The 20636-nt window shown below is 36.5% G+C and overlaps 1 protein-coding gene across 1 annotated transcript; it reads left to right on the top strand.

Annotated features, from left to right (window-relative positions):
* Nucleotides 1-11963: 11963 nt before the first annotated feature.
* LOC131162592 (uncharacterized) lies at nt 11964-19178 on the top strand. The gene is made up of 3 exons (XM_058119206.1): nt 11964-12163; nt 18833-19049; nt 19161-19178. The coding sequence occupies exons 1-3, from the start codon at nt 11964-11966 to the stop codon at nt 19176-19178; spliced, it is 435 nt and encodes a 144-aa protein (XP_057975189.1).
* Nucleotides 19179-20636: the final 1458 nt, after the last annotated feature.

Here is a 20636-nt window from a genome sequence, read left to right as displayed (position 1 = left end):
CACTAGATTGACTATAGTGTTGTGGATATACTGGTGTTAGGAGATTGACCTAGGGCTTAAGTTTTAAAAATACTAATTCACCCCCCCCTTTTGGGATCACGATAAAGCTAACAATTGGTATTAGAGCCACGTAGCATAGACTAGTTGTTAATTTGCAAAAGATCACATATGGCTCATAGCTCCGTGACCCCTTTCCCTGAGGGACCATCTTCCACATGACCTCCTATTTTCAGTGGTGTTAATTACACCTTTTGGAAATAGAGGATGCACATCTTTCTTCAAAATACTGATTAGAAGGTGTGGAGGATTGTCTCTATGGGAAATTATATCCCTATGAAAATTGAGGGTACAACTAGGGTTTCTAAAACTGAAGAAGAATATAATGATGATGATATGAAAGCTGTTAGTTTAAATGCTACTGCCATGAATATTTTGTACTGTAGTCTTGATGTAAATGAATTTAACAGAATTATGGCAAGTTCTACGGCTAAAGAAATATGAGATAAGTTAGAAGTCACATATGAGGGTACTAGGGATGTGAAAGATAGTAGGATAGACATGTTGACCAGTGAGTATGAGGCCTTTAGGATGAATGTGGGTGAGTCCATTCAAAGCATGTACACTAGATTCACACACATCATAAACTCCCAGCATGCATTAGGAAAGACCTATCCTACATATGAGATGATTAGGAAGATCCTTAGAGGCTTACCTCATGTTTGGGAAGCCAAGGCTACGACCATTGCTGAGGGTAAAGACCTTAAGGCTATGACCCTAGATGAATTGATTAGTTCCCTGATCACTTATGAATTGACCATAAATAAGAGACTTAATGAGCATAATAGGGCTAATAAAGTAACTGCATTAAAAACCTCCATGAACACATCTAGTGAATGCAGTGAATTTGACATTGAAGAGGATATGATCATGTTAACTAGAAAATTTAGCAGATTTTTCAAGAAGAACAGGAAGCCATATAAAAATACAAGGAGTCTACAACTGAAAAGGGAGAGTCAAGTAAAAGAAAATAGAAATCAAATGCTCCCAAGTGCTACAACTGCAACAAGGTCGGGCATATCAAACCAGATTGCCCATTACTGAAAAAGGAGGCTAAGAAAAAGAAGAAAGCCATGAAGGCTGGAATATCATGGGATAAGCTTAGCAGCAGCGACTCAGATTCAGACCATAGCAACTCGGAGGTCGCCAATCTGTGCTTGATGGCACACGACGATGAGGTATCATCTTCTAGCTCATTATCTTCATTTTATTTATCTGATGATTGTGATTCTGATTACATGCCTACATTTAGAGAGTGAATATATTCATGTATCTAAATTGTTAGGCAAAAAGACTAAAGAAAATAATGATTTGAAAAAGAAATGTGAAAATTGGTTTAAATTATTTAATATTGCAAAAACCTCTCATGTTTCCATTTTAAAAGAAAAAGATGTTACCACTGTTAAGCTTGAGAGGAAATTGGAGGATAGCTCCAAAATCATTTTTAAATTCACCGAGGGCAAACACAATTTTGAAAAACTACTTGGTGCCTAAATAAACTCCTTAAGTAAAGAAGGTCTTGGTTTTAATGGCATTGAAAATGTTAGACGACTTGATCTTTACTTAGGACATTTTACACGCGAGTCAAAGTCTCATATTCCTCCTAAAGATACTAAGTGTAGAATAAGATGCTTTAAATGTAAAAAAATTGGTCACATTCAATTTGATTGTCCACGTAGGAATAAGCGTGCTAAAATTAGGAAAGTATGCGTAGTTAAGGGAGATCCTGCTACTAACCCTCGTGGACCCAACAAAATTTATGGACCAGCATCAGTCACTTAGCTTATTTTGCAGGTATGCCTAAGATCGTCCTCCTCCAAGGACCGATGGTACTTGGATAGCGAGTGCTCACGGCACATGACCAGTGACAAGGTAAAATTCACATCAATTGTTCCCAAGGATGGAGGCTATGTGACATTTGGCGACAATGCCAAAGGATGCATCATCGGGGTAGGTAAGGTTGGTAAGGATTCATCTCTTACTATTGATAATGTTTTTTTGGTTGATGGGCTGAAGCATAATCTACTTAACATAAGTCAGTTGTGTGACATATGATATAAAATATCTTTTGAAAATGATAAATGCATAGTAGAAAACAAATCAGATCACAAAGTGCTTTTTACTGCCGATCGTCATGAAAATGTTTATACTACTTCTCTTGATAACTTAGCTTCACAACAAGTGACATGTTTTTCTGTTGTAAATGAAGCTAGTTGGTTATGGCATAGGCGCTTAGGACATGCAAGCATGGATTTATTGTCAAAACTTGTTAGAAAAGAACTAGTAAAAGGCTTGCCTAAGATGTCTTGTTAGAAAAGAACTAGTAAAAGGCTTGCCTAAGATGTCATTTGTAAAAGATAAAATCGATGATACATGTCAAATGGGTAAGCAAACAAAATCTAGTTTTAAGAAAAAGAAATTCATATCTACTACTAGGCCACTAGAGATGCTTCACTTAGATTTGTTTGGACCTAATTCTGTGTAAAGTCTTGGTGGTAAATCTTATGTTTTGGTAATTATGGATGACTTTTCTAGATTCACATGAGTATTATTTCTTACACACAAAAATGAATCATGTGAACAATTTACCAAGTTTTGTAGGAGAATTCAGAATGAAAAAGGGATACAAAATAACTCATATTAGAAGTGATAGAGGCACAAAATTTAAAAATGAGAACATAGAAAAATACTATGACTTAGAGGGCATATCACACAACTTCTATGCACCTAGGACACCTTAACAAAACGGTGTGGTAAAAAGAAAGAATAGGTCACTACAAGAAATGGGTAGAACTATGTTGAATGAACATAACTTACCTAAATATTTCTAGGCCAAGGCCATTAATATTGCATGTTATGTTATGAATAAGGTGTTGATTAGACCGTCAATTAATTAAACCCCTTATGAATTGTGGAACAACCATAAGCCAAATATTTCCTATTTTCATGTGTTTGGTTGTAAATGCTTTGTGCTTAGAGATAATGACCATCTAGGGAAATTTGACTCTAAATCTGATGAAGGTATTTTCCTAAGTTATGCACTATATAGCAAAGCATATAGAGTTTTAAACAAAAGAACATTTATTGTCATTGAATCTATTCATGTTGTGTTTGATGAAGCTAATCCATTTTCTAAGAAAGATGATGAAGATGATATTGATATTAGAAAATGTTTAGATAAAATATCAATTGAAAACAATGCAAGTGAAAATCCAGAACAAAATGAAGAATCATCCGAGGATAATGAAAATCAGGAGTTGCCTAGAGATTGGAAATTCATTAGAAATCATCCCATTGATCAAATCTTAGGTGACCCATCCCGTGGTGTAGCCACAAGATCCCCCTTGAGAAATCTAGTAAATTATTCCGCTTTCTTATCCCAAGAAGAACCTAAAAATATTAAAGAAGTAATAGAGGATGAGTCTTGGGTGATGTCCATGCAAGAAGAACTTAACCAATTTGAAAGAAGTAAAGTGTGGACTCCAGTTCTTAGGCCTAATGATCACACAATTATTGGAACTAAATGGGTGTATAGAAATAAGAAAGATGAGAATGGGGTAGTAACTAGGAATAAAGCTAGACTAGTTGCTCAAGGGTATAACCAGCAGGAAGGGATTGACTTTGATGAAACATATGCTCCTATTTCTAGGTTAGAAGCCATTCGTATGCTACTTGCTTTTTCCGTTTTTAAAAATTTTAAATTGTTTCAAATGGATGTTAAAAGCATTTTTCTAAATGGTTTTATTAATGAAGAAGTATATGTAGAACAACCACCCGGTTTTGAAAGTCATAAATATCCAGATCATGTTTACCGGTTGTTTAAGGCCTTGTATGGATTGAAATAAGCTTCTAGAGCTTGGTATGGGAGGCTTAGTGGTTTTCTATTAGAAAATGGGTTTAGTCGTGGCAAGATTGACACTACACTCTTCATCAAATCCAAAAATGATGATATGCTTCCTTGTTCAAAATCATGTGGATGATATCTAGAGCGACTAATGATGAGTTGTGTAATGACTTTTCCAAATGCATGCAAAAGGAATATGAAATGAGCATGATGGGTGAACTTAGTTTCTTCTTAGGGTTACAAATTAAGCAAGCTAATCATGGAACTTTCATATGCCAATCTAAATATATTAGGGACTTGCTAAAGAAATTTAATATGGAAGATTGCAAAATTCTTGGTACATTCATGAACTCTTCCATTAAGCTTGATAAAGATGAGCAAGGAATCCCTGTTGACGTAAAATTGTATCGTGGTATGATTGGGAGTCTCTTATATCTCACTGCTAGTAGGCTTGATATTATGTTTAGTGTGTGTATGTGTGCTAGGTTTCAGGCTGCTCCAAAGGAATCTCACCTAAAATCTGTTAAACGAATCCTTAGGTATCTAGTTGGGACTATAGAGTTAGGCTTGTGGTACCCTAAGCATACTACCTTTGATATTGTTAATTACATTGATGCTGACTTTACCGGTAGTAAGGTTGATAGAAAAAGCACTAGCGGCACTTGTCATTATTTAGGACAATCTCTTATTTCTTGGTTCTCCAAGAAGCAAAGCTCAGTTGCCTTATCCACAGCCGAAGCAGAATATATTGCGATTGCAAGTTGTTGCGCCCAAACTCTTTATATGAAACAAAAACTTGTGGATTTTGGATTGCACTATGACACAATACCGATTAAATGTGATAATATTAGTGCAATCAACATCTCTAAAAATCCTATCTCATATTCAAGAACTAAAAACATTGAGATTAGACATCATTTCCTTAGTGATCACGTGCAAAAAGGAGATGTGGCTCTTGAGTTTGTATGCACTAATGAACAGTGGGCGGATATATTCACTAAACCACTTCCTGAGGATAGGTTCATACAAATTAGATGTGAGTTAGGTCTAACGCACAGTAGAGAGGCTTCTTAGATGTCTCATAATTTGCATAAATTCAGGGGGAGCTCTCAAGTGAAATTTAACAAGTCTTAGCAACCAATATCATTGTGGATTTGTTTACTTGCCTTAGACTTTGTGAATGCTGATTATTGCTTGTGTGCACATATCTTATATCTATAGCATGATCATATTGAAAGTAATGCATATTACTTATTACTTGTGATGCACAACTCTTTTGTCCACTCCATGGTGATATTAACATTTGTATTTGATTGTTGGACCACACCGAACTGTTTGAGTAGTTGTGGATAAACTGTTAGGCTATATAACCTCAAACAGGTTACTATTTATACAAGATCTTTTTTTGGAAAGTCCGATTTACAAACGACACTCTGCCGAAATTTTTCAAAATTTTTCCTATGGCCCTTTTTGCTGTTGCCAAAAGGGGGACACATAGGGGGGCAAAAAATTGGGTTAAATACATTATGCATATTGTTAAGGGGAGCCTCTTAAGGCTATACCCATTTTTTTTGCATGGTGTATTTTTCATCATAAAAAAGGGGGAGAATGTTGACCTTATAGGTCGCACCCGATTTTAATAATGACAAATACTGATATTTGATGATTGACAAGTGTTTGTGCAGGCTCAAATAAATATCCCAAGGAAGGACACTTGAAGAAGCAAGAAGACCCTGAAGACTTGTAATTTGTAATTGTAAATTTAATGTCTGTAATATGGGTCTGTAATAGTAACCTAGGCTATGGTTTGTATGGTTCTTACCTGCACATCATGCATATAGGATATATCGTAAGCTCAATTAGACCATAGCAAAACCCTAGGCTCCAACACTCTCACACATAACATATAATATATAAGTGTGTTGAAATCGTGCTCTAATTGAAAAAATCTAAGCATTTTGTGAGAGCTCGACTGACCAAACCCTTGGAGTACAAAACTCCTCGGGCGCCCGAATGGTGACAAGTCAACATGTTGACTAGGCTCTTGGGCGACCGACCCTTAAATGCACATACCGTCTCCGGGCGCCCGAACCCCTTGAAAGGGACTGTTCACCAACTTGGGTGACCAATTCTTTTAGTCCAAAATGAACCCCGAGCGACCGAACACTTGCGTTTGGGCCACCGAATGTTAGACCGAGCACCCAAAGTCACGAAGCCTTGCTACCGACTTCGATTCAGGCTGCCAAAGCTCTATCCGGGTGACTGAAATTCATTGACTACCTTTTTAGTATGTGTCTTGTTGGGCGACCGAACTAAGGTTCAACCCCCCGAACCCCAGTTAGTTATAATTATTTTAACCGCGGTAAAACTAGGTTAAGTGGGGCTAATTGGATTTTAATCTTTTGGGACTTTTTTAATTATTCCCATTATATCCCAAATGGTTATACTTTTACCCCTGGCTATAAATATGAGTCCATTTGCATGATCAGGGTAAGATTAGCAAATAGATTAGCCAAAATATCCTCTCTATTGAAAATACATTTTTTGGCCAAGTACTCTTAAATCTCCATTCATTTGATATTTTCTGAGATTGTGTGAACATTTCTAGATTGCTATAGCTTGCAAGAAACTCCCATTTGAGTGATTGATTGCCATATTTTTTTGGGGAGTTTTAGTTTAAGTTTATCCCATAGACTTGCTCATTATAAATTTTGTGTGGGGATAAACCAGTAAGCTTAGGATATTTGCATATTTGTTGCAAGTATCCAATAGCTTGGTTTTTGGTGTGCAAAGATTTCTCAAACAAGCACTTATTTTCAAACTAGTGTTGAGTATCTTTCATTGAGGAAAACTCTTTTTGAACTAGTTTGATTATCTGATTTGAATACTTGGAATATTGATGTGCTAATTAAAATACTTGTTTTTATTCCAAGTTACTGCTTGTATTGAATACTGTTGAGCATCATACTGATTATACTGTGTTGAGTATTGATTGAACAAAACTTGCATCATTAAGCTTACACTATATTCATGCTATTGATGTGTGTGTGATTGTGCTTATTTGGGTATATTTCTGCTTTACTTGAAAGCACTATTTCTGTACCATTTGATTGTAAAATCTGAGTGATTCCAAGATTACCGCCCAGTAAGGATTGTATGTAAAGGTTAAGGTCAGCCCTGTGCTAATTGACCTGGTTTGTTTAGGTGGCACTCCACCCATTTAAATGAGCAAGTTATGGTGGTAATCCTTGTGCTTGTTAGCCAAGGCGGGGACGTAAGCAATTGGCCGAATCTCGATAACATTTCTGTGTGTCACTCTTACCTTACTACTTTCTGGTGTATGTGTGTTTGATTAAACTGCTTTATTTACTTTCTGGTAAACATTTACATTACTTGCACTAGATTGACCATAGGGTTGTGAATATACTGGTGTTAGGAGATTGACCTAGGGCTTAAATTTTAAAAATACCAATTCACCCCCCTATTGGGATCACGGTAAAGCTAACAGTTACTGTAAGAAACCGACCCGAGAAATGTGGATTAAATAAATAAGAAAATAGAAGGAATTTAAAAAGGTGCAAACAGCTGGGCTCGTCGATGAGGCTCCTTCTCTTATCGACGAAGTCCCTTCTATAGCTTAGCGATGAAATTCATAGGTTCATCGATGATTGAATACCAAGAGATTTTGGGAATTATGAAATCTCAAGCTCATCGACGAGGCCACACCGTCATCGACGAACGCCCTTCTTTTGCTCGTCGACAAGTGCTCCAATTCGTTGACAAGGTTGGCTGGGTCAACCAAGGTATAAATATCATATTCATTGCTTAGTTGCTAAGAAATCAAAGATTCTCTCTCTGTCTCTCTCTCTCTCTCTCTCTAGAATTCAAAGGAGGCTCTCTCTCTCTCTCTCTCTCTCTCTCTCTCTAAGGTTTCAGGTCGTCTGTTACCCGAATCAATGATTCGATGTTATCACGTGAATTAGGAGGAGAATCTCTATGTTTATAGCAGATCGGATCTTCGTTTCAAGGATTTTTGGGTTTTGTTCCAAAATCGAGGTAAGAGTTTGATTTCATTTTCGATTTTATAGATCTGTAGTGGTTGGGATTATATTGAAGTAGTTCTTCGATTTTTAGGTTTTGGGGATCCCGTGTCATTGTTTTGGACCGATTAAGTTTGTATTTCAGTTTTCAGGATAAGGTAAGGGGTTTTTGTTTATATCAGTTATTTTGTAATCTGAATTGGTAAAACTGTGGTTTACGATTATACGAATGTTGTGGCTACTTATTTGGGAAAATCTATAGGGTGAAATAATGGGATTTTTGGGTTACAGTTTTTGGGAAAATTGGGGGTTTGGGGTATCGTCTCTGTTTATGTTGGAAAATTGTATATTTGGTTAAATGATAATATATATATATATATATATATATATATATATGACCGTACCTTTGATTATGTTAAACTGTATTTTCGAATTATCTATTATAATATTATTTGTATACCCAAATAAGCATGGAGTGAGCTAATATGTTGAATGATGTGTTTTGTGAAAAGTGTGCTGGTTAACTACCATAGGCTGTGAGTAATTGAAATGAGATATAGGAACGAAAGTTCCAAAATGTTCTAGGTTTTGTGAAAACCTAGGACAATTGAAGCGTGCCGGTTAACTACCGAAGGTTGAGATACGAGGTGTGCCAGAATAATACCGTACGTAGCCGAGTTAGTTAACTACTGTAAGCTTAGATATTTGGCTTGAGGCCGAGGGTATGAAATGCCACCTATGATTCCGGTTGGTCACTGAAGGATGTGTGTTTGCACCATGTTTGCATGGGTTCAACGCTATGGGGGCTTATGCTATGCCAGGTTACCAGGGGCGCCGTGTCGTGCGGCTGACTTAGGTCGAAGAGTGCGACGACACTAGATTGAGGTGTTTTGTGAGATGTATACTGGAACTGTATTGTGAAAATATTGGAATTGTGAAATGTTTATGTTTTACTGTTGAAATTACACTCATGTATCCACACACTGATATAACATGTTTCTCCCTTACTGAGAGGTGTCTCACCCCTATCATACAAATTTTTTTCAAGTTCTTCGAGTAGTCAACACTAGCGCCCTAGCGTTTCAGGAGCATGGTTGTTGGTTAGCTTTGTAGAAGTACTTGTGTAAGTACTGATCTTTGGCCGGGTTGTCATATTGGTTATATAGACACCCGAGGTATGTTATGTATTTTTGGAATTAGACTATGGTTTATATAGACTCTGGTATGGTATGATGGTACGATATTAGGATGTAATAGGTTGAATTATTCCACTGCGTAGGTGTATGTGATTGTGGATAGGGTATATGTGAACCTTACGGGGTTGAACCCTTATATTGTGTAGTATCATGGATGGTTGTATGATATAGGGATATGTTAGGTTACTAAATCATACCTTGGGGCCCATTCACGGGTTCGGGGAGTGACAACTTGGTATTAGAGCTCACCAAGTTGTTAGGTCTTGTAGACTTTGTTAGGCGTGATTTTTTGAACATACGAGAGTATAGGATGTGGAGAATGAGTAAAGTAGGCCGAGGGTTGTCTTGTAGCTAGATAGGGACTCATTAACAGTGTTCTGTGTTTTTCCTGGAATGACGATTTCAGTAAAATCACGGCAAACCATTGATGGTTTCATATTTGTGCGGTAGGGCAGACCTGGACCTGAGAGTTTAGAAGCTAACATGATTATCTTGCAATGATTGTGTTAATTGTGCTATGACATAGGAATGCTAATCTATTCCTATACTATTTTCAAAATGGAGCCTAAGGATAGCAACTGGGATAGTAGCTCAGAAGGGACTACAAGTGAAGGGTCCCTTTCCGTGCCTTGGGGATTGACCAAGCAAATTATGCGGGAGATCGGGCCAAGTGTTTCGGGATAGGAGCGCCCACCTACGACTGTGGGTTGCACCATCTAGAAGTTCACCTGCATGCATCCTTTGACGTTTACTGGAAGGTCCAACCGGATTGTAGCAGAGAACTAGGTGCAGAAGACAAAAAAGATACTGAATGTTCTGCATTGCACCGATGAGCAGAAAGTTCTCTATGCTACATTTCAGTTGGCTAGAGAAGCTGAGAGGCGGTGGATGGCTATGAGTATGTTTAAGGAGCAGAGAACGTATTCATCAGGGATGACGTGGGGCCATTTTAAGGAGGTATTCTTTGAGAGATACTTCCCGGCTTCCATCCATGACACAAAGGCAGACGAATTCTTGAGTCTGACTTAGGGGACCCCGACAGTGCAGAGTTACGCAGCTAGATACATCAAGTTGTCTCACTTTGCACTGTGTATGATCTTGAACGAGTATGAAAAGACTCGGAGGTTCGAGAAGGGCCCAAGGAAGGACATCTGTAGGCTGGTGGGAATGCTGTAGATTTTGGAGTTTCTTGTTCTAGTGGATAAAGCCGCTGTGGTTGAGGCTGGTCTCCTGGAGGATGAGGGGGGGTACAAGAACAGAAGAGGAGGGCAGTACCTTCTGGTTCACAGACTGGTTCTCGACAGGGACAGTGGAAGAAGAGGAACTACGATTTGGGTAATCGTCAGGGTATGGCACTGTGGGGTCCATAGGAGAACCAATCTCACGAGCGTTGTACTAGGTGCCATAAGTGACATGATGGTGAATGCTAGCCATTTGTGGGTAACTACTACAACTGTGGAAAATCGGGTCAAAAAGCCTGAGACTGTCGTACGCAGATGATTGGTATGCTTGCGCCGAGTTAGAACCAAGGAAATAATTAGGTGCCTCAGGGAAAATTTTAGAGAAACACAGCTCAGGTGAGAGTGTACTCGTTTACTCCAGTCGATGTAGAGCATGTTGGCAACGTGGTGACAGGTACCATGTTACTGCTTTCAAATAAAGTTGTTTTCTTATTCGATTTAGGAGCAACCCACTCCTTTATATTTTCAAATTTTGTGAAACTGTGTGGAGTTGAAACCCGAGTGATGGATGAGGGGTTGTTTGTGGCTACACCGTCTAGGAGTGTAGTGATTTACAGGAAGATGTTAGGGAACTGTTCAGTGATAATTCAGGGAAGGCCGCTACCGATGAACCTGGTAGTGTATGATATGTTCGGTTTTGATGTTATACTGGGGATGGATTGGTTATCTTCCAGTTTTGCTGTGATTGACTATCGTAGGAAAGTAGTGGTGTTCAGACCTCCTAGGGAAACAGAGTATGAGTTCATAGGATCGTGTGTGCATTTGACGCAACAGATTCTGTTGGCAATGCAGGCAAGAAGGTTACTCTTGGACGGTTGTCAGGGGTACCTAACTTGTGTGAAGGAACCACCTCGGGATGATCTAAAGCTCGAAGATATTCGAGTGGTTAACGAATTTTCGGATGTTTTCCCGGAAGACTTACTCGGTTTACCTCATAATCGTGAGGTGGAGTTCGCTATTGAATTATTGTCAGGCAAGCCACCGATTTCTAAAGCTCCATACCGAATGGCTCCAGTTGAACTTAAAGAGTTGAAGGAGTAGCTACAGGAACTATTGGATAAAAGCTTTATCGGACCTAGTGTTTTGCCCTAGGGAGCTCTAGTATTGTTCATGAAGAATAAGGATAGGTCAATGAGAATGTGTATTGATTATTGTGAGATCAACAAGGTCACAGTGAAGAACCAATACCTGTTGCCACCTATAGATGATCTGTTTGACCAGCTGTACACAGGTCTTTTTGAAGATCGATCTATGGTCAGGGTATCAGTAGGTGAAAATTAGGACTGAGGATGTTGCGAAGACAGCTTTTTGAACCAGATATGGTCACTACAAGTTTTTGGTTATGCCATTTGTTTTGACTAACGCCCCGACAGTATTTATGGACCTAATGAACATAGTTTTCCATGAATACCTGGACTGGTTCCTAGTGGTATTCATCGACAATATTCTGGTATATTCTAGGAGTTCGGAAAAGCATGGGAACCATCTGAGGTTGGTGCTTTAGGTACTGCGAGAAAGGAAGTTGTATGCTAAGCTAAAGAAATGTGAATTCTAGTTGAAACAGATCGCATTTCTAGGCCATGTCATGTCGGGAGGTGGAATCTCAGTTGATCCAGGTAAGATTGAAGTAGTGGTTGACTGGGTGAAACCAAAGAGCGTGCAGGATGTTCAGAGTTTCCTTGAACTAGCTAAGTACTACCGGCGGATCGTGGAGGGATTCTCTAAGTTATCTGGAACTCTGACATGGTTGACAAGGAAATATGTGAGATTTGGTTGGATCGAAGAGTGCGAGCAGAGTTTTTGGGAGTTGAAACACCAACTGGTCACTGCTCCGATTTTAACCATCGCATCTGGGGACGGTGGTTTTGTGAGTTACAGCAACGCATCTCTGAAAGGTTTGGGATGTGTGTTGATGCAATAGGGGAAAGTGATTGCTTATGCTTCTTGGCAACTCAAGGAGTACGAGAAGAATTACCCCATGCATGATCTGGAGTTGGCGGAAGTGGTGTATGCACTGAAGATCTGGAGACACTACTTGTACGATGAACAGTGTGAGATCTTCACAGACCACTGTTGGCCTAATAAGGCTTACAATTCTTATTTTGATGATAACAAATCAAATGATATATTTAATATGTTTTAAGTAAAAGTTTTCAGGAAAATAACAGAGTTCAAGTGCATAAGAAAGTTCATGGATTACAAAGAGCATGAAGAATGAAGTCATATTGAGAAAAACTCAAAGGAAGGAATGCAACTACAAAGATGATGGAAGAACAAGTTCGAAAACTAAATTATACTTTTAAGGATATTCTCAAATGTAAGTACTTCAAAGTAAATCTCAAGTATAAAGAAATTTGAAGCTCATAGAAAGTTAAAAATATGTTTTAAACATATACTCTAAAGAATAATTTTTCAAATCAATAAAAAGAAAGGGTTTAAGAAAAGAATTTTTTTAAATACTGGAAGGCCAGGCGACTGCCACATTGAGGCAGGCGACTGTCAAATTAAAATAGAAATCTTTTTAAAAGTCAGTAGCTAGACAGGCGATTGCCTTGGTTCTGACAGTCGACTGCATGCATTCTGTTTTGAAAATTGCTTTGTGACAGGCGACTGCCACTCGAACGTTTGCAATAAATTTCTTAACAAAAAGATTTTTTGAACCACGTTTTTGAATACATTTATTTCAAAATATTTGAAAATGAATTTTAGAAATCTTTGGGAGTAATGGATGATTTCTAAAGCCTCTATAAATTGTCTTAAACTCAAAGAGAAATCAGACAAGAGAGAGAACTTTGATGAAATATTTAAAAGAATTTTGAAATTGAGAAATCCTCTAAAGTTTCCAGATCTAGTGCTTTTCAACAACTTTTCTGATCTAGAGATATTCAAAACATTTTAGATCAAAGTAAGTTTTTCAAAGGTTTTAGATCAACTAATCTTCAAGTATTCAAAATTTTGTTTTCAAAGGATCTAAAATTCTTTTGAGATAAAATCTCTGATCTGAAATTGATTTACAATCTGAAGCAAAGTTTTCCAACGATCAAAATCTTTTATCTTCTTTGGAAAATTATTTGATAATCCATACCAAGTAATTGAGCTTGAAATTTCTCATATTTGAATTACTTTGAGGTATAAACTGAGCTGATTGGTGTATTAATTCACTCTACTGTGAGAGTTCTCTTTTGTACACATATTCCTTTGTTATCTTTCTTAAACGATTCTGAGTTGTTGAATCGTTGAACCAAATAAGGGGTTATTATTTGGAGAGGTGGGCTCTAGCCTAATTGAAGGAGTGTAATGTAAGTTGGTATTGTTCCACCAGGTAACGGAACTAATATAGTGGAATCCTATGGTGTTTTTGCCAAAGGCGAGGACGTAGGCTGTGTTGAAGCCGAATCTCGTAAAAACTCTTGTCTCTTTCTCTCTGATTTACTTTACATTTCTTACTCGCTGTTGTTATATAATTTGTATGTGCAGGTTGCAGTTTCTAAATTAAGAAAGAAACAAAAAGTACTTGATATTTAGAAAGTACGTTTTGATTAATCATTTGTGGAAACCTAAGAAGGGAGTACGTTGATTAATCTGCGGAAATCTTGATCAAGTAAAGTGTTTGCTAAGAGTTTACAGGGAAATCAACAAAAGTTTTTACATCTTAATTGAGTGATTGAATTATCATGATTTCGTTGATTGATTTGTAAATTTAAATTTCTATATTCTTGAGTGTGGTTATTATTTATATACATATATATATATATATATATATATATATAAGAAAACAATATATATATATATATATATTGTTTTCTAGGTTGTTAAAATTAAAAGTCAATAAATCATTAAAATATTAAAAAGAATCCAATTCACCCCCCTCTTGGGAAGCTATTCCTCATTCAATTGGTATCAGAGCCCAGTTATAGAAATTCCTAACAAGAATCTATAAAAGATCAAATGACAAATATTGGAGTAGCACCTTTTGGTGAAGGACAATCCTCTACTCGTCCACCAATCTTTTGTGGACACAATTACACTTTTTGGAAAAAGAGAATGGAAATATATCTCCAACACATGGATTGGAAAGCTTGGGAGGTTGTCATGGATGGAATCCTTATTCCCTCTAAGTTAGTTGATGGAAAACATATTCCAAAAGAAAAGAAAGACATGACTGACTCAGATTATAAAATGCTTCAAATTAATGCAAGTGCTATAAACGCATTATATTGTGCACTTGATGCAAATGAGTTTAATCGAGTCATGGCCTGCAAAATTGCTAAGGAAATTTGGGATAAACTAGAGGTAACTTATGAAGGAACGGTTAATGTTAGAGACAATAGGATAGACATGCTAACAAGTGAATACAAAACTTTCAAAATGAATTCTGAAGAAACAATATCAAGCATGTATACCAGATTTACCCACATAATAAACTCTCTAAGTGCCTTAGGAAAAACCTATACTACATACGAAATGATCAGGAAAATTCTAAGAGGTCTACCTCCTATTTGGGAACCAAAAGCCACAGTCATCACGGAAGGCAGAAATCTAAAGACTACTTCTTTGGATGAACTTATAGGCTCACTTCTTACATATGAAATGGCACTGAAAGAAAGGAATCCTGAATCAAAACATAAAAAATCCATAGCTCTAAAAGCATCTAGTCATAGTTCCAGTGAAGAAGAAAGTGAGACAAGTGACCTAGATCAAGATGAATTGGCATTCATTACTAAAAGATTAGGAAAATTCTATAGAAGAAATAAAAGGTTTCCTAGAAAATTTTATAAAAAGAAAATTGAAAAAGGAGATACAAGTAGGAAAGAAAATAAATGTAAGAATGAACCAATCTGTTATCATTGCAAAAAGTTAGGGCATATTAAACCAGAGTGTCCACTACTCAAGAAAGACAAGAAGAAAAAGAAGGAAGCAATGAAAGCTACTTGGGATGATTCAAGCTCCAGCGAAATTGAAACTGAATCAAGTGAGCAAGAGATGGCAAATATATGCTTCATGGCAAACAATGAAGAGGTAAATTCTTATTACTCTTCAACGGAATCTCAAAATGTGTCTTGTGATGAATCATGTGACAGTTTGCCTCCTTATAAGGAATTACAAACTGAATTATTTTTACTACATAAAAGGTTTATAAAAGTGTCTAAAAGAAATAAAACTTTGAAGGATCGGAATCAAGAACTGGTAAAACAACTAGAATCATTCAAAGTTATTGAAGAAAAAAGAAATATTTATATTAAGAAGCTGGAAGACAAAATAAAACAAGAATTAGATAAAACTCATATAGATGGGTTGAATAAGAAAGATTTAGAAATAAATAAACTCAAAAAGATAGTTGAGGACAAGGAAAAGTTTATCTATAACTTTACTAGAGGTAAAGAGAACTTTGAAAATATGATCGGACAGCAAAGGCTTCATGGAAACAAAGAAGGAATAGGCTACAATGGTAAAACAAATAAAAAGAATAAAAAGCTATACATGGGATACTTTAATAAGGAAGCAATGTTCTATGCTAGCACTTCATCAAATAACAAACATGAACACACTACTTGCTATATGTGTAAGACTAAAGGTCATATAATGTTTAATTGTCCATTAAAGAGAAAATATGTTAAAGTTCAAGGAGAATGGAAGACAAATAATGGAACTAACAGTAAAACAATAAAAGTTAAAAGAATCTGGGTTCCAAAAACTAACACTTAGTGTCCCTTAATAGGTTTGCCTTAGGACAACAACGACAACAGACAAATGGTACTTGGATAGCGGATGCTTAAGGCATATGACCGGTGACAAGACCAAGTTCACTACTTTAAAACAAAAGGATGGGGGATACGTCACCTTCGGCGACAATGCCAAAGGGAAAATTGTTGGTATAGGTAAAATTGATAAGGAACCTTTACTTACTATAGGTAATGTGTTATTAGTAGAAGGACTAAAACATAATCTATTAAGTATCAGTCAATTAATTGATAAAGTGTTCGAAGTAATATTCATGAAAGAAAAATGTGTCATCCAGAATCCCAAAAATAAAGAAATCTTGTTTATGGCTTATAAAATAAATAATGTTTACTGTATAAATCTTGAGAAAATAACAAATCAAAACATAACTTGTTTTACAGCCATGAATGAAGCAAGTTGGTTATGGCATAGGAAACTAGGACATGCTAGCATGGACCTACTATCTAAATTATCTAAGAAGAATCTTGTAAAAGGATTACCAAATATTAAGTATGTAAAAGACAAAATATGTGATGCTTGTCAGAAGGGAAAACAAGTAAAAACAAGTTTTAAAAAGAAAAATTCATATCCACCAAAAGACCCCTAGAACTTCTACACTTAGACTTATTTTGTCCAACTAGAACCTTAAGCTTAGGTGGAAAATAATATGCTTTTGTAATAGTAAATGATTTTTCAAGATTTACTTGGGTAATATTTTTAGCAAACAAAGATGAAGCTTGTAATAAATTGATAACCTTATGCAAGAAACTACAAAATGAGAAAGGTTATAATGTAACAAGCTTTAGAAGTGACCAAGGTAGAGAGTTTAAAAATAAAGAAGTTTAAAAATTTTGTAATGAGCATGGAATAACTCACAATTTTTCAGCATCTAGAACTCCACAGCAAAATGGAGTTGTTGAGAGGAAAAATAGAACTTTACAAGAAATGGCAAGAACAATGCTCAATGAAAATAGTTTACCTAAATATTTTTTGGTAGAAGCTGTAAATACAGCATGTTATGTTGTAAACAGGGTTTCAATAAGATCAAAAATAGATAAAACACCATATGAACTTTGGAAAAATAGAAAACCAAATATATCCTACTTTCATGTATTTGGTTGCAAATGTTTTATATTAAATACTAAAGATGACCTAGGAAAATTTGATGCAAAGTCAGATGAAGGTATTTTCTTAGGTTATTCTACAAATAGTAAAGCTTATAGGATTTATAATAAAAGAACTTCTACAATTATGGAATCAATTCATATAACTTTTGATGAATCAAATCATTATACAATTAAAGATATGAATGATGAGAAAGAAGTCACTTCACAAAAGAAAGATGTTCTTGAAATAAAAGAAGAAAAGAACAATGATGCATTAAATGAAAATCCTTCAGAAAAACTGAAGCTTCCTAAAGAGTGGAAATATGACAAAAATCACCCAAAAGAACAAATTTTTGGTGAAACATCAAAAGGAATAACTACTAGAGCCACACTAAAAAATATTTGCAATCATTATGCTTTCTTATCTCAACAAGAACCCAAAAATATTGAATATGCCTTAAGTGATGACTCTTGGATCATAGCTATGCAAGAAGAATTAAATCAATTCGAAAGAAGTCAAGTATGGGAACTAATACCAAAACCCAAAAATAAATCAATTGTAGGAACCAAACGGGTGTTTAGAAATAAGAAAGATGAAAGTGGAGTTGTTGTAAGAAATAAAGTTAGGTTAGTGGCACAAGGATATAATTAAGAAGAAGGAATTGACTATGATGAAACTTTTGCACCTGTGGCAAGGATGGAAGCCATTAGAATGCTCTTAGCCTATGCAGCCTATAAGGACTTTAAGTTATATCAAATGGATGTGAAGAGTGCATTTCTTAATGGATATATAAACGAAGAAGTATATGTCAAACAATCCCTAGGGTTTGAAAATTCTAAACATCCAAACCATGTATTCAAATTGATAAAAGCTCTTTATGGTTTGAAACAAGCTCCAAGAGCTTGGTATGAGAGATTAAGTAAATTCTTACTTAAAAACGAATTTACAAGAGGAAAAGTAGACAGTACTTTATTCATTAAAACTAAAAACAAAGATTTGTTATTAGTTCAAATATACGTGGATGATATTATATTTGGAGCTACAAATAAAGATCTATGTAAAGAATTTGCCACATGTATGCAAAAAGAGTTTGAGATGAGTATGATAGGAGAATTAAATTACTTTCTTGGATTACAAATCAAACAAGCAAGAAATGGAATCTTTATAAATCAAACTAAATACATTAAAGACATGTTAAAAAAGTTTAATATGGAAGAAAGTAAACTCATAGGAACTTCTATGAGTACTTCAATTAGTCTTGACAGAGATGAAAAAGGGAAACAAGTTGATACAAAGCATGATCGAGGAATGATAGGAAGCCTACTCTATTTAACAGCAAGTAGACTAGATATTATGTTCAGTGTATGTATGTGTGCAAGATTTCAGTCAACCCCAAAAGAATCACATCAAACAGCAGTAAAAAGAATTCTTAGGTATATCCTAGGTACATTTGAACTAGGTTTATGGTATCCAAAGGAATCTGGATTTGAAATGATTAGTTATTCAGACGCAGACTTTGCTGGATGTAAAATAGATAGAAAAAGCACAAGTGGAACATGTCAAATGGGATTTAGAAATCCTTGGCGTGTAATTGGTGGATGGTAATTATCAAGCTCTCATTGCTAGCTTGGTGATTAAGCCAACATTATTAGAGAGGAATAAAGCTGCACAGGCTAATGATAAAGAGTTAGTTGAGGTTGTAGAGAAGGTGCAGCAGGGGTTGGCTGTGGATTTTAACATCTCTGAGGGAGGTGTATTTAGGTTTGGAACTAGACTGTGTGTTCCAAATGATGAGGTGATAAGGAGGACAATCTTGGAAGAGGCACATCGTTCCTTGTATACGGTACATACGGGTAGCATGAAGATGTATCAGGATTTATACGAATCATTCTGGTGGAGTGGCATGAAAAGGGAGATTGCTCAGTTTGTGGAGTAATGTCTGACGTGTTAGCAGGTAAAGGCTGAACAGTAGAGGTCGGCAGGGCCATTACAACCATTGAACATCCTAGAGTGGAAATGGGAGCATATATCCATGGACTTTGTCATCGAGTTACCACTAGTAGTTCACGAGCAGAATGCAATTTGGGTAATCATTGACAAGTTAACTAAATCTGCTCACTTTGTACCGATGAAGGTTAGCTACTCTTTGAGTAGGCTAGTGGACCTATACGTGCATGATATAGTCAGAATGCACGGGGTACCAGTGTCCATTATTTCAGATCGAGACCCAAGATTCACTTCTCGATTCTAGAAGAGCTTACAAGAGGCACTGGGGTTGAAGATTACTGTCAGTATAGCGTTCCACCCCCAGATTGATGGAAAATCAGAGAGAACGATACAGATCATGGAGGATATGTTACAAGCTTGTGTGTTAGATTTTGGCGGTAGTTGGATTCAGTTTCTACCATTAGTGGAGTTTTCTTATAACAATAGCTTCCAAGCTAGTATTGGGATGGCACCGTTCGAGGCATTGTATGGTCGGAGGTGTTAGTCTTCTCTGTATTGGGATGAGGTCAGTGAATAGTAGATATTGGGTCCCAAACTCGTACAGCAGGCTTTTGAGAAGGTTAAGTTGATCAGGGATTGAATTAAATTAGCTCAGAGTCAGCAAAAGAGTTACATGGATGTTCGCTATCGTGAGTTGGAATTCGAGGTGGGGGATAAGATATTCCTGAGAATCACTCTGATAAAAGGAGTGACGAGATTTGGAAAGAAGGTCAAGTTGAGCCTAAGGTATATCGGACCATTCGAGGTACTTAAGAGAGTGGGTCCAGTAGCCTACAGGATTGCACTACCTCCAGTGCTCTCTAGGATCTACGATGTGTTCCACGTATCTATGTTGAGGAGGTACATGCCGGATCCGTCACATGTGATTAGTTACAAATCTTTAGAGATTGGGGATGTGTTGGTGTATGAGGAGATACTCGTTTAGATTCTGGACCAGAAAGTTCAGAAGCTGCGTACCAAGGAGATACCGTTAGTGAAAGTGCTGTGGTAGAATTACGTGGTTGAGGAAGTTTCTTGGGAATTAGAAACGGAAATACGTCAAAAATATCTAGAACTATTCTGAGGAGTGATGTTTACAGGAACAGTTTGGGTAAGTATGTGATGTATCTATTATTTAGAGTGAAGTGTGGTTAGTCTCTAGGAGAGTTTTGTGATATTGTAAGTTGTCGGGACACTGTGTATGTAACCACGGTATTCCTCTACTGTAAGTGAGGGTATGTTATATATTTGGGATGGAGCTGCTATGTGGGTGGCCACCGGCTTTTCCTAGAGTCGGATGAAGTTTTGAATAATCTTATAAGATTATTTGTATACCCAAATAAGTGTGGAATGAGCTGATATGTTGAATGATGTGTTTTGTGAAAAGCTTGCCGGTTAACTACTGTAGGTTGTGAATAATTGAAATGAGATATAGGAATAGGAG

This window comes from Malania oleifera, chromosome 8 (genome assembly GCF_029873635.1).
Source record: "Malania oleifera isolate guangnan ecotype guangnan chromosome 8, ASM2987363v1, whole genome shotgun sequence".
Classification (NCBI taxonomy): Eukaryota; Viridiplantae; Streptophyta; class Magnoliopsida; order Santalales; family Ximeniaceae; genus Malania; species Malania oleifera.
The sequence above is the reverse complement of the archived record's forward strand: the minus strand, read 5'-3'. Positions and strand labels throughout refer to the sequence as shown.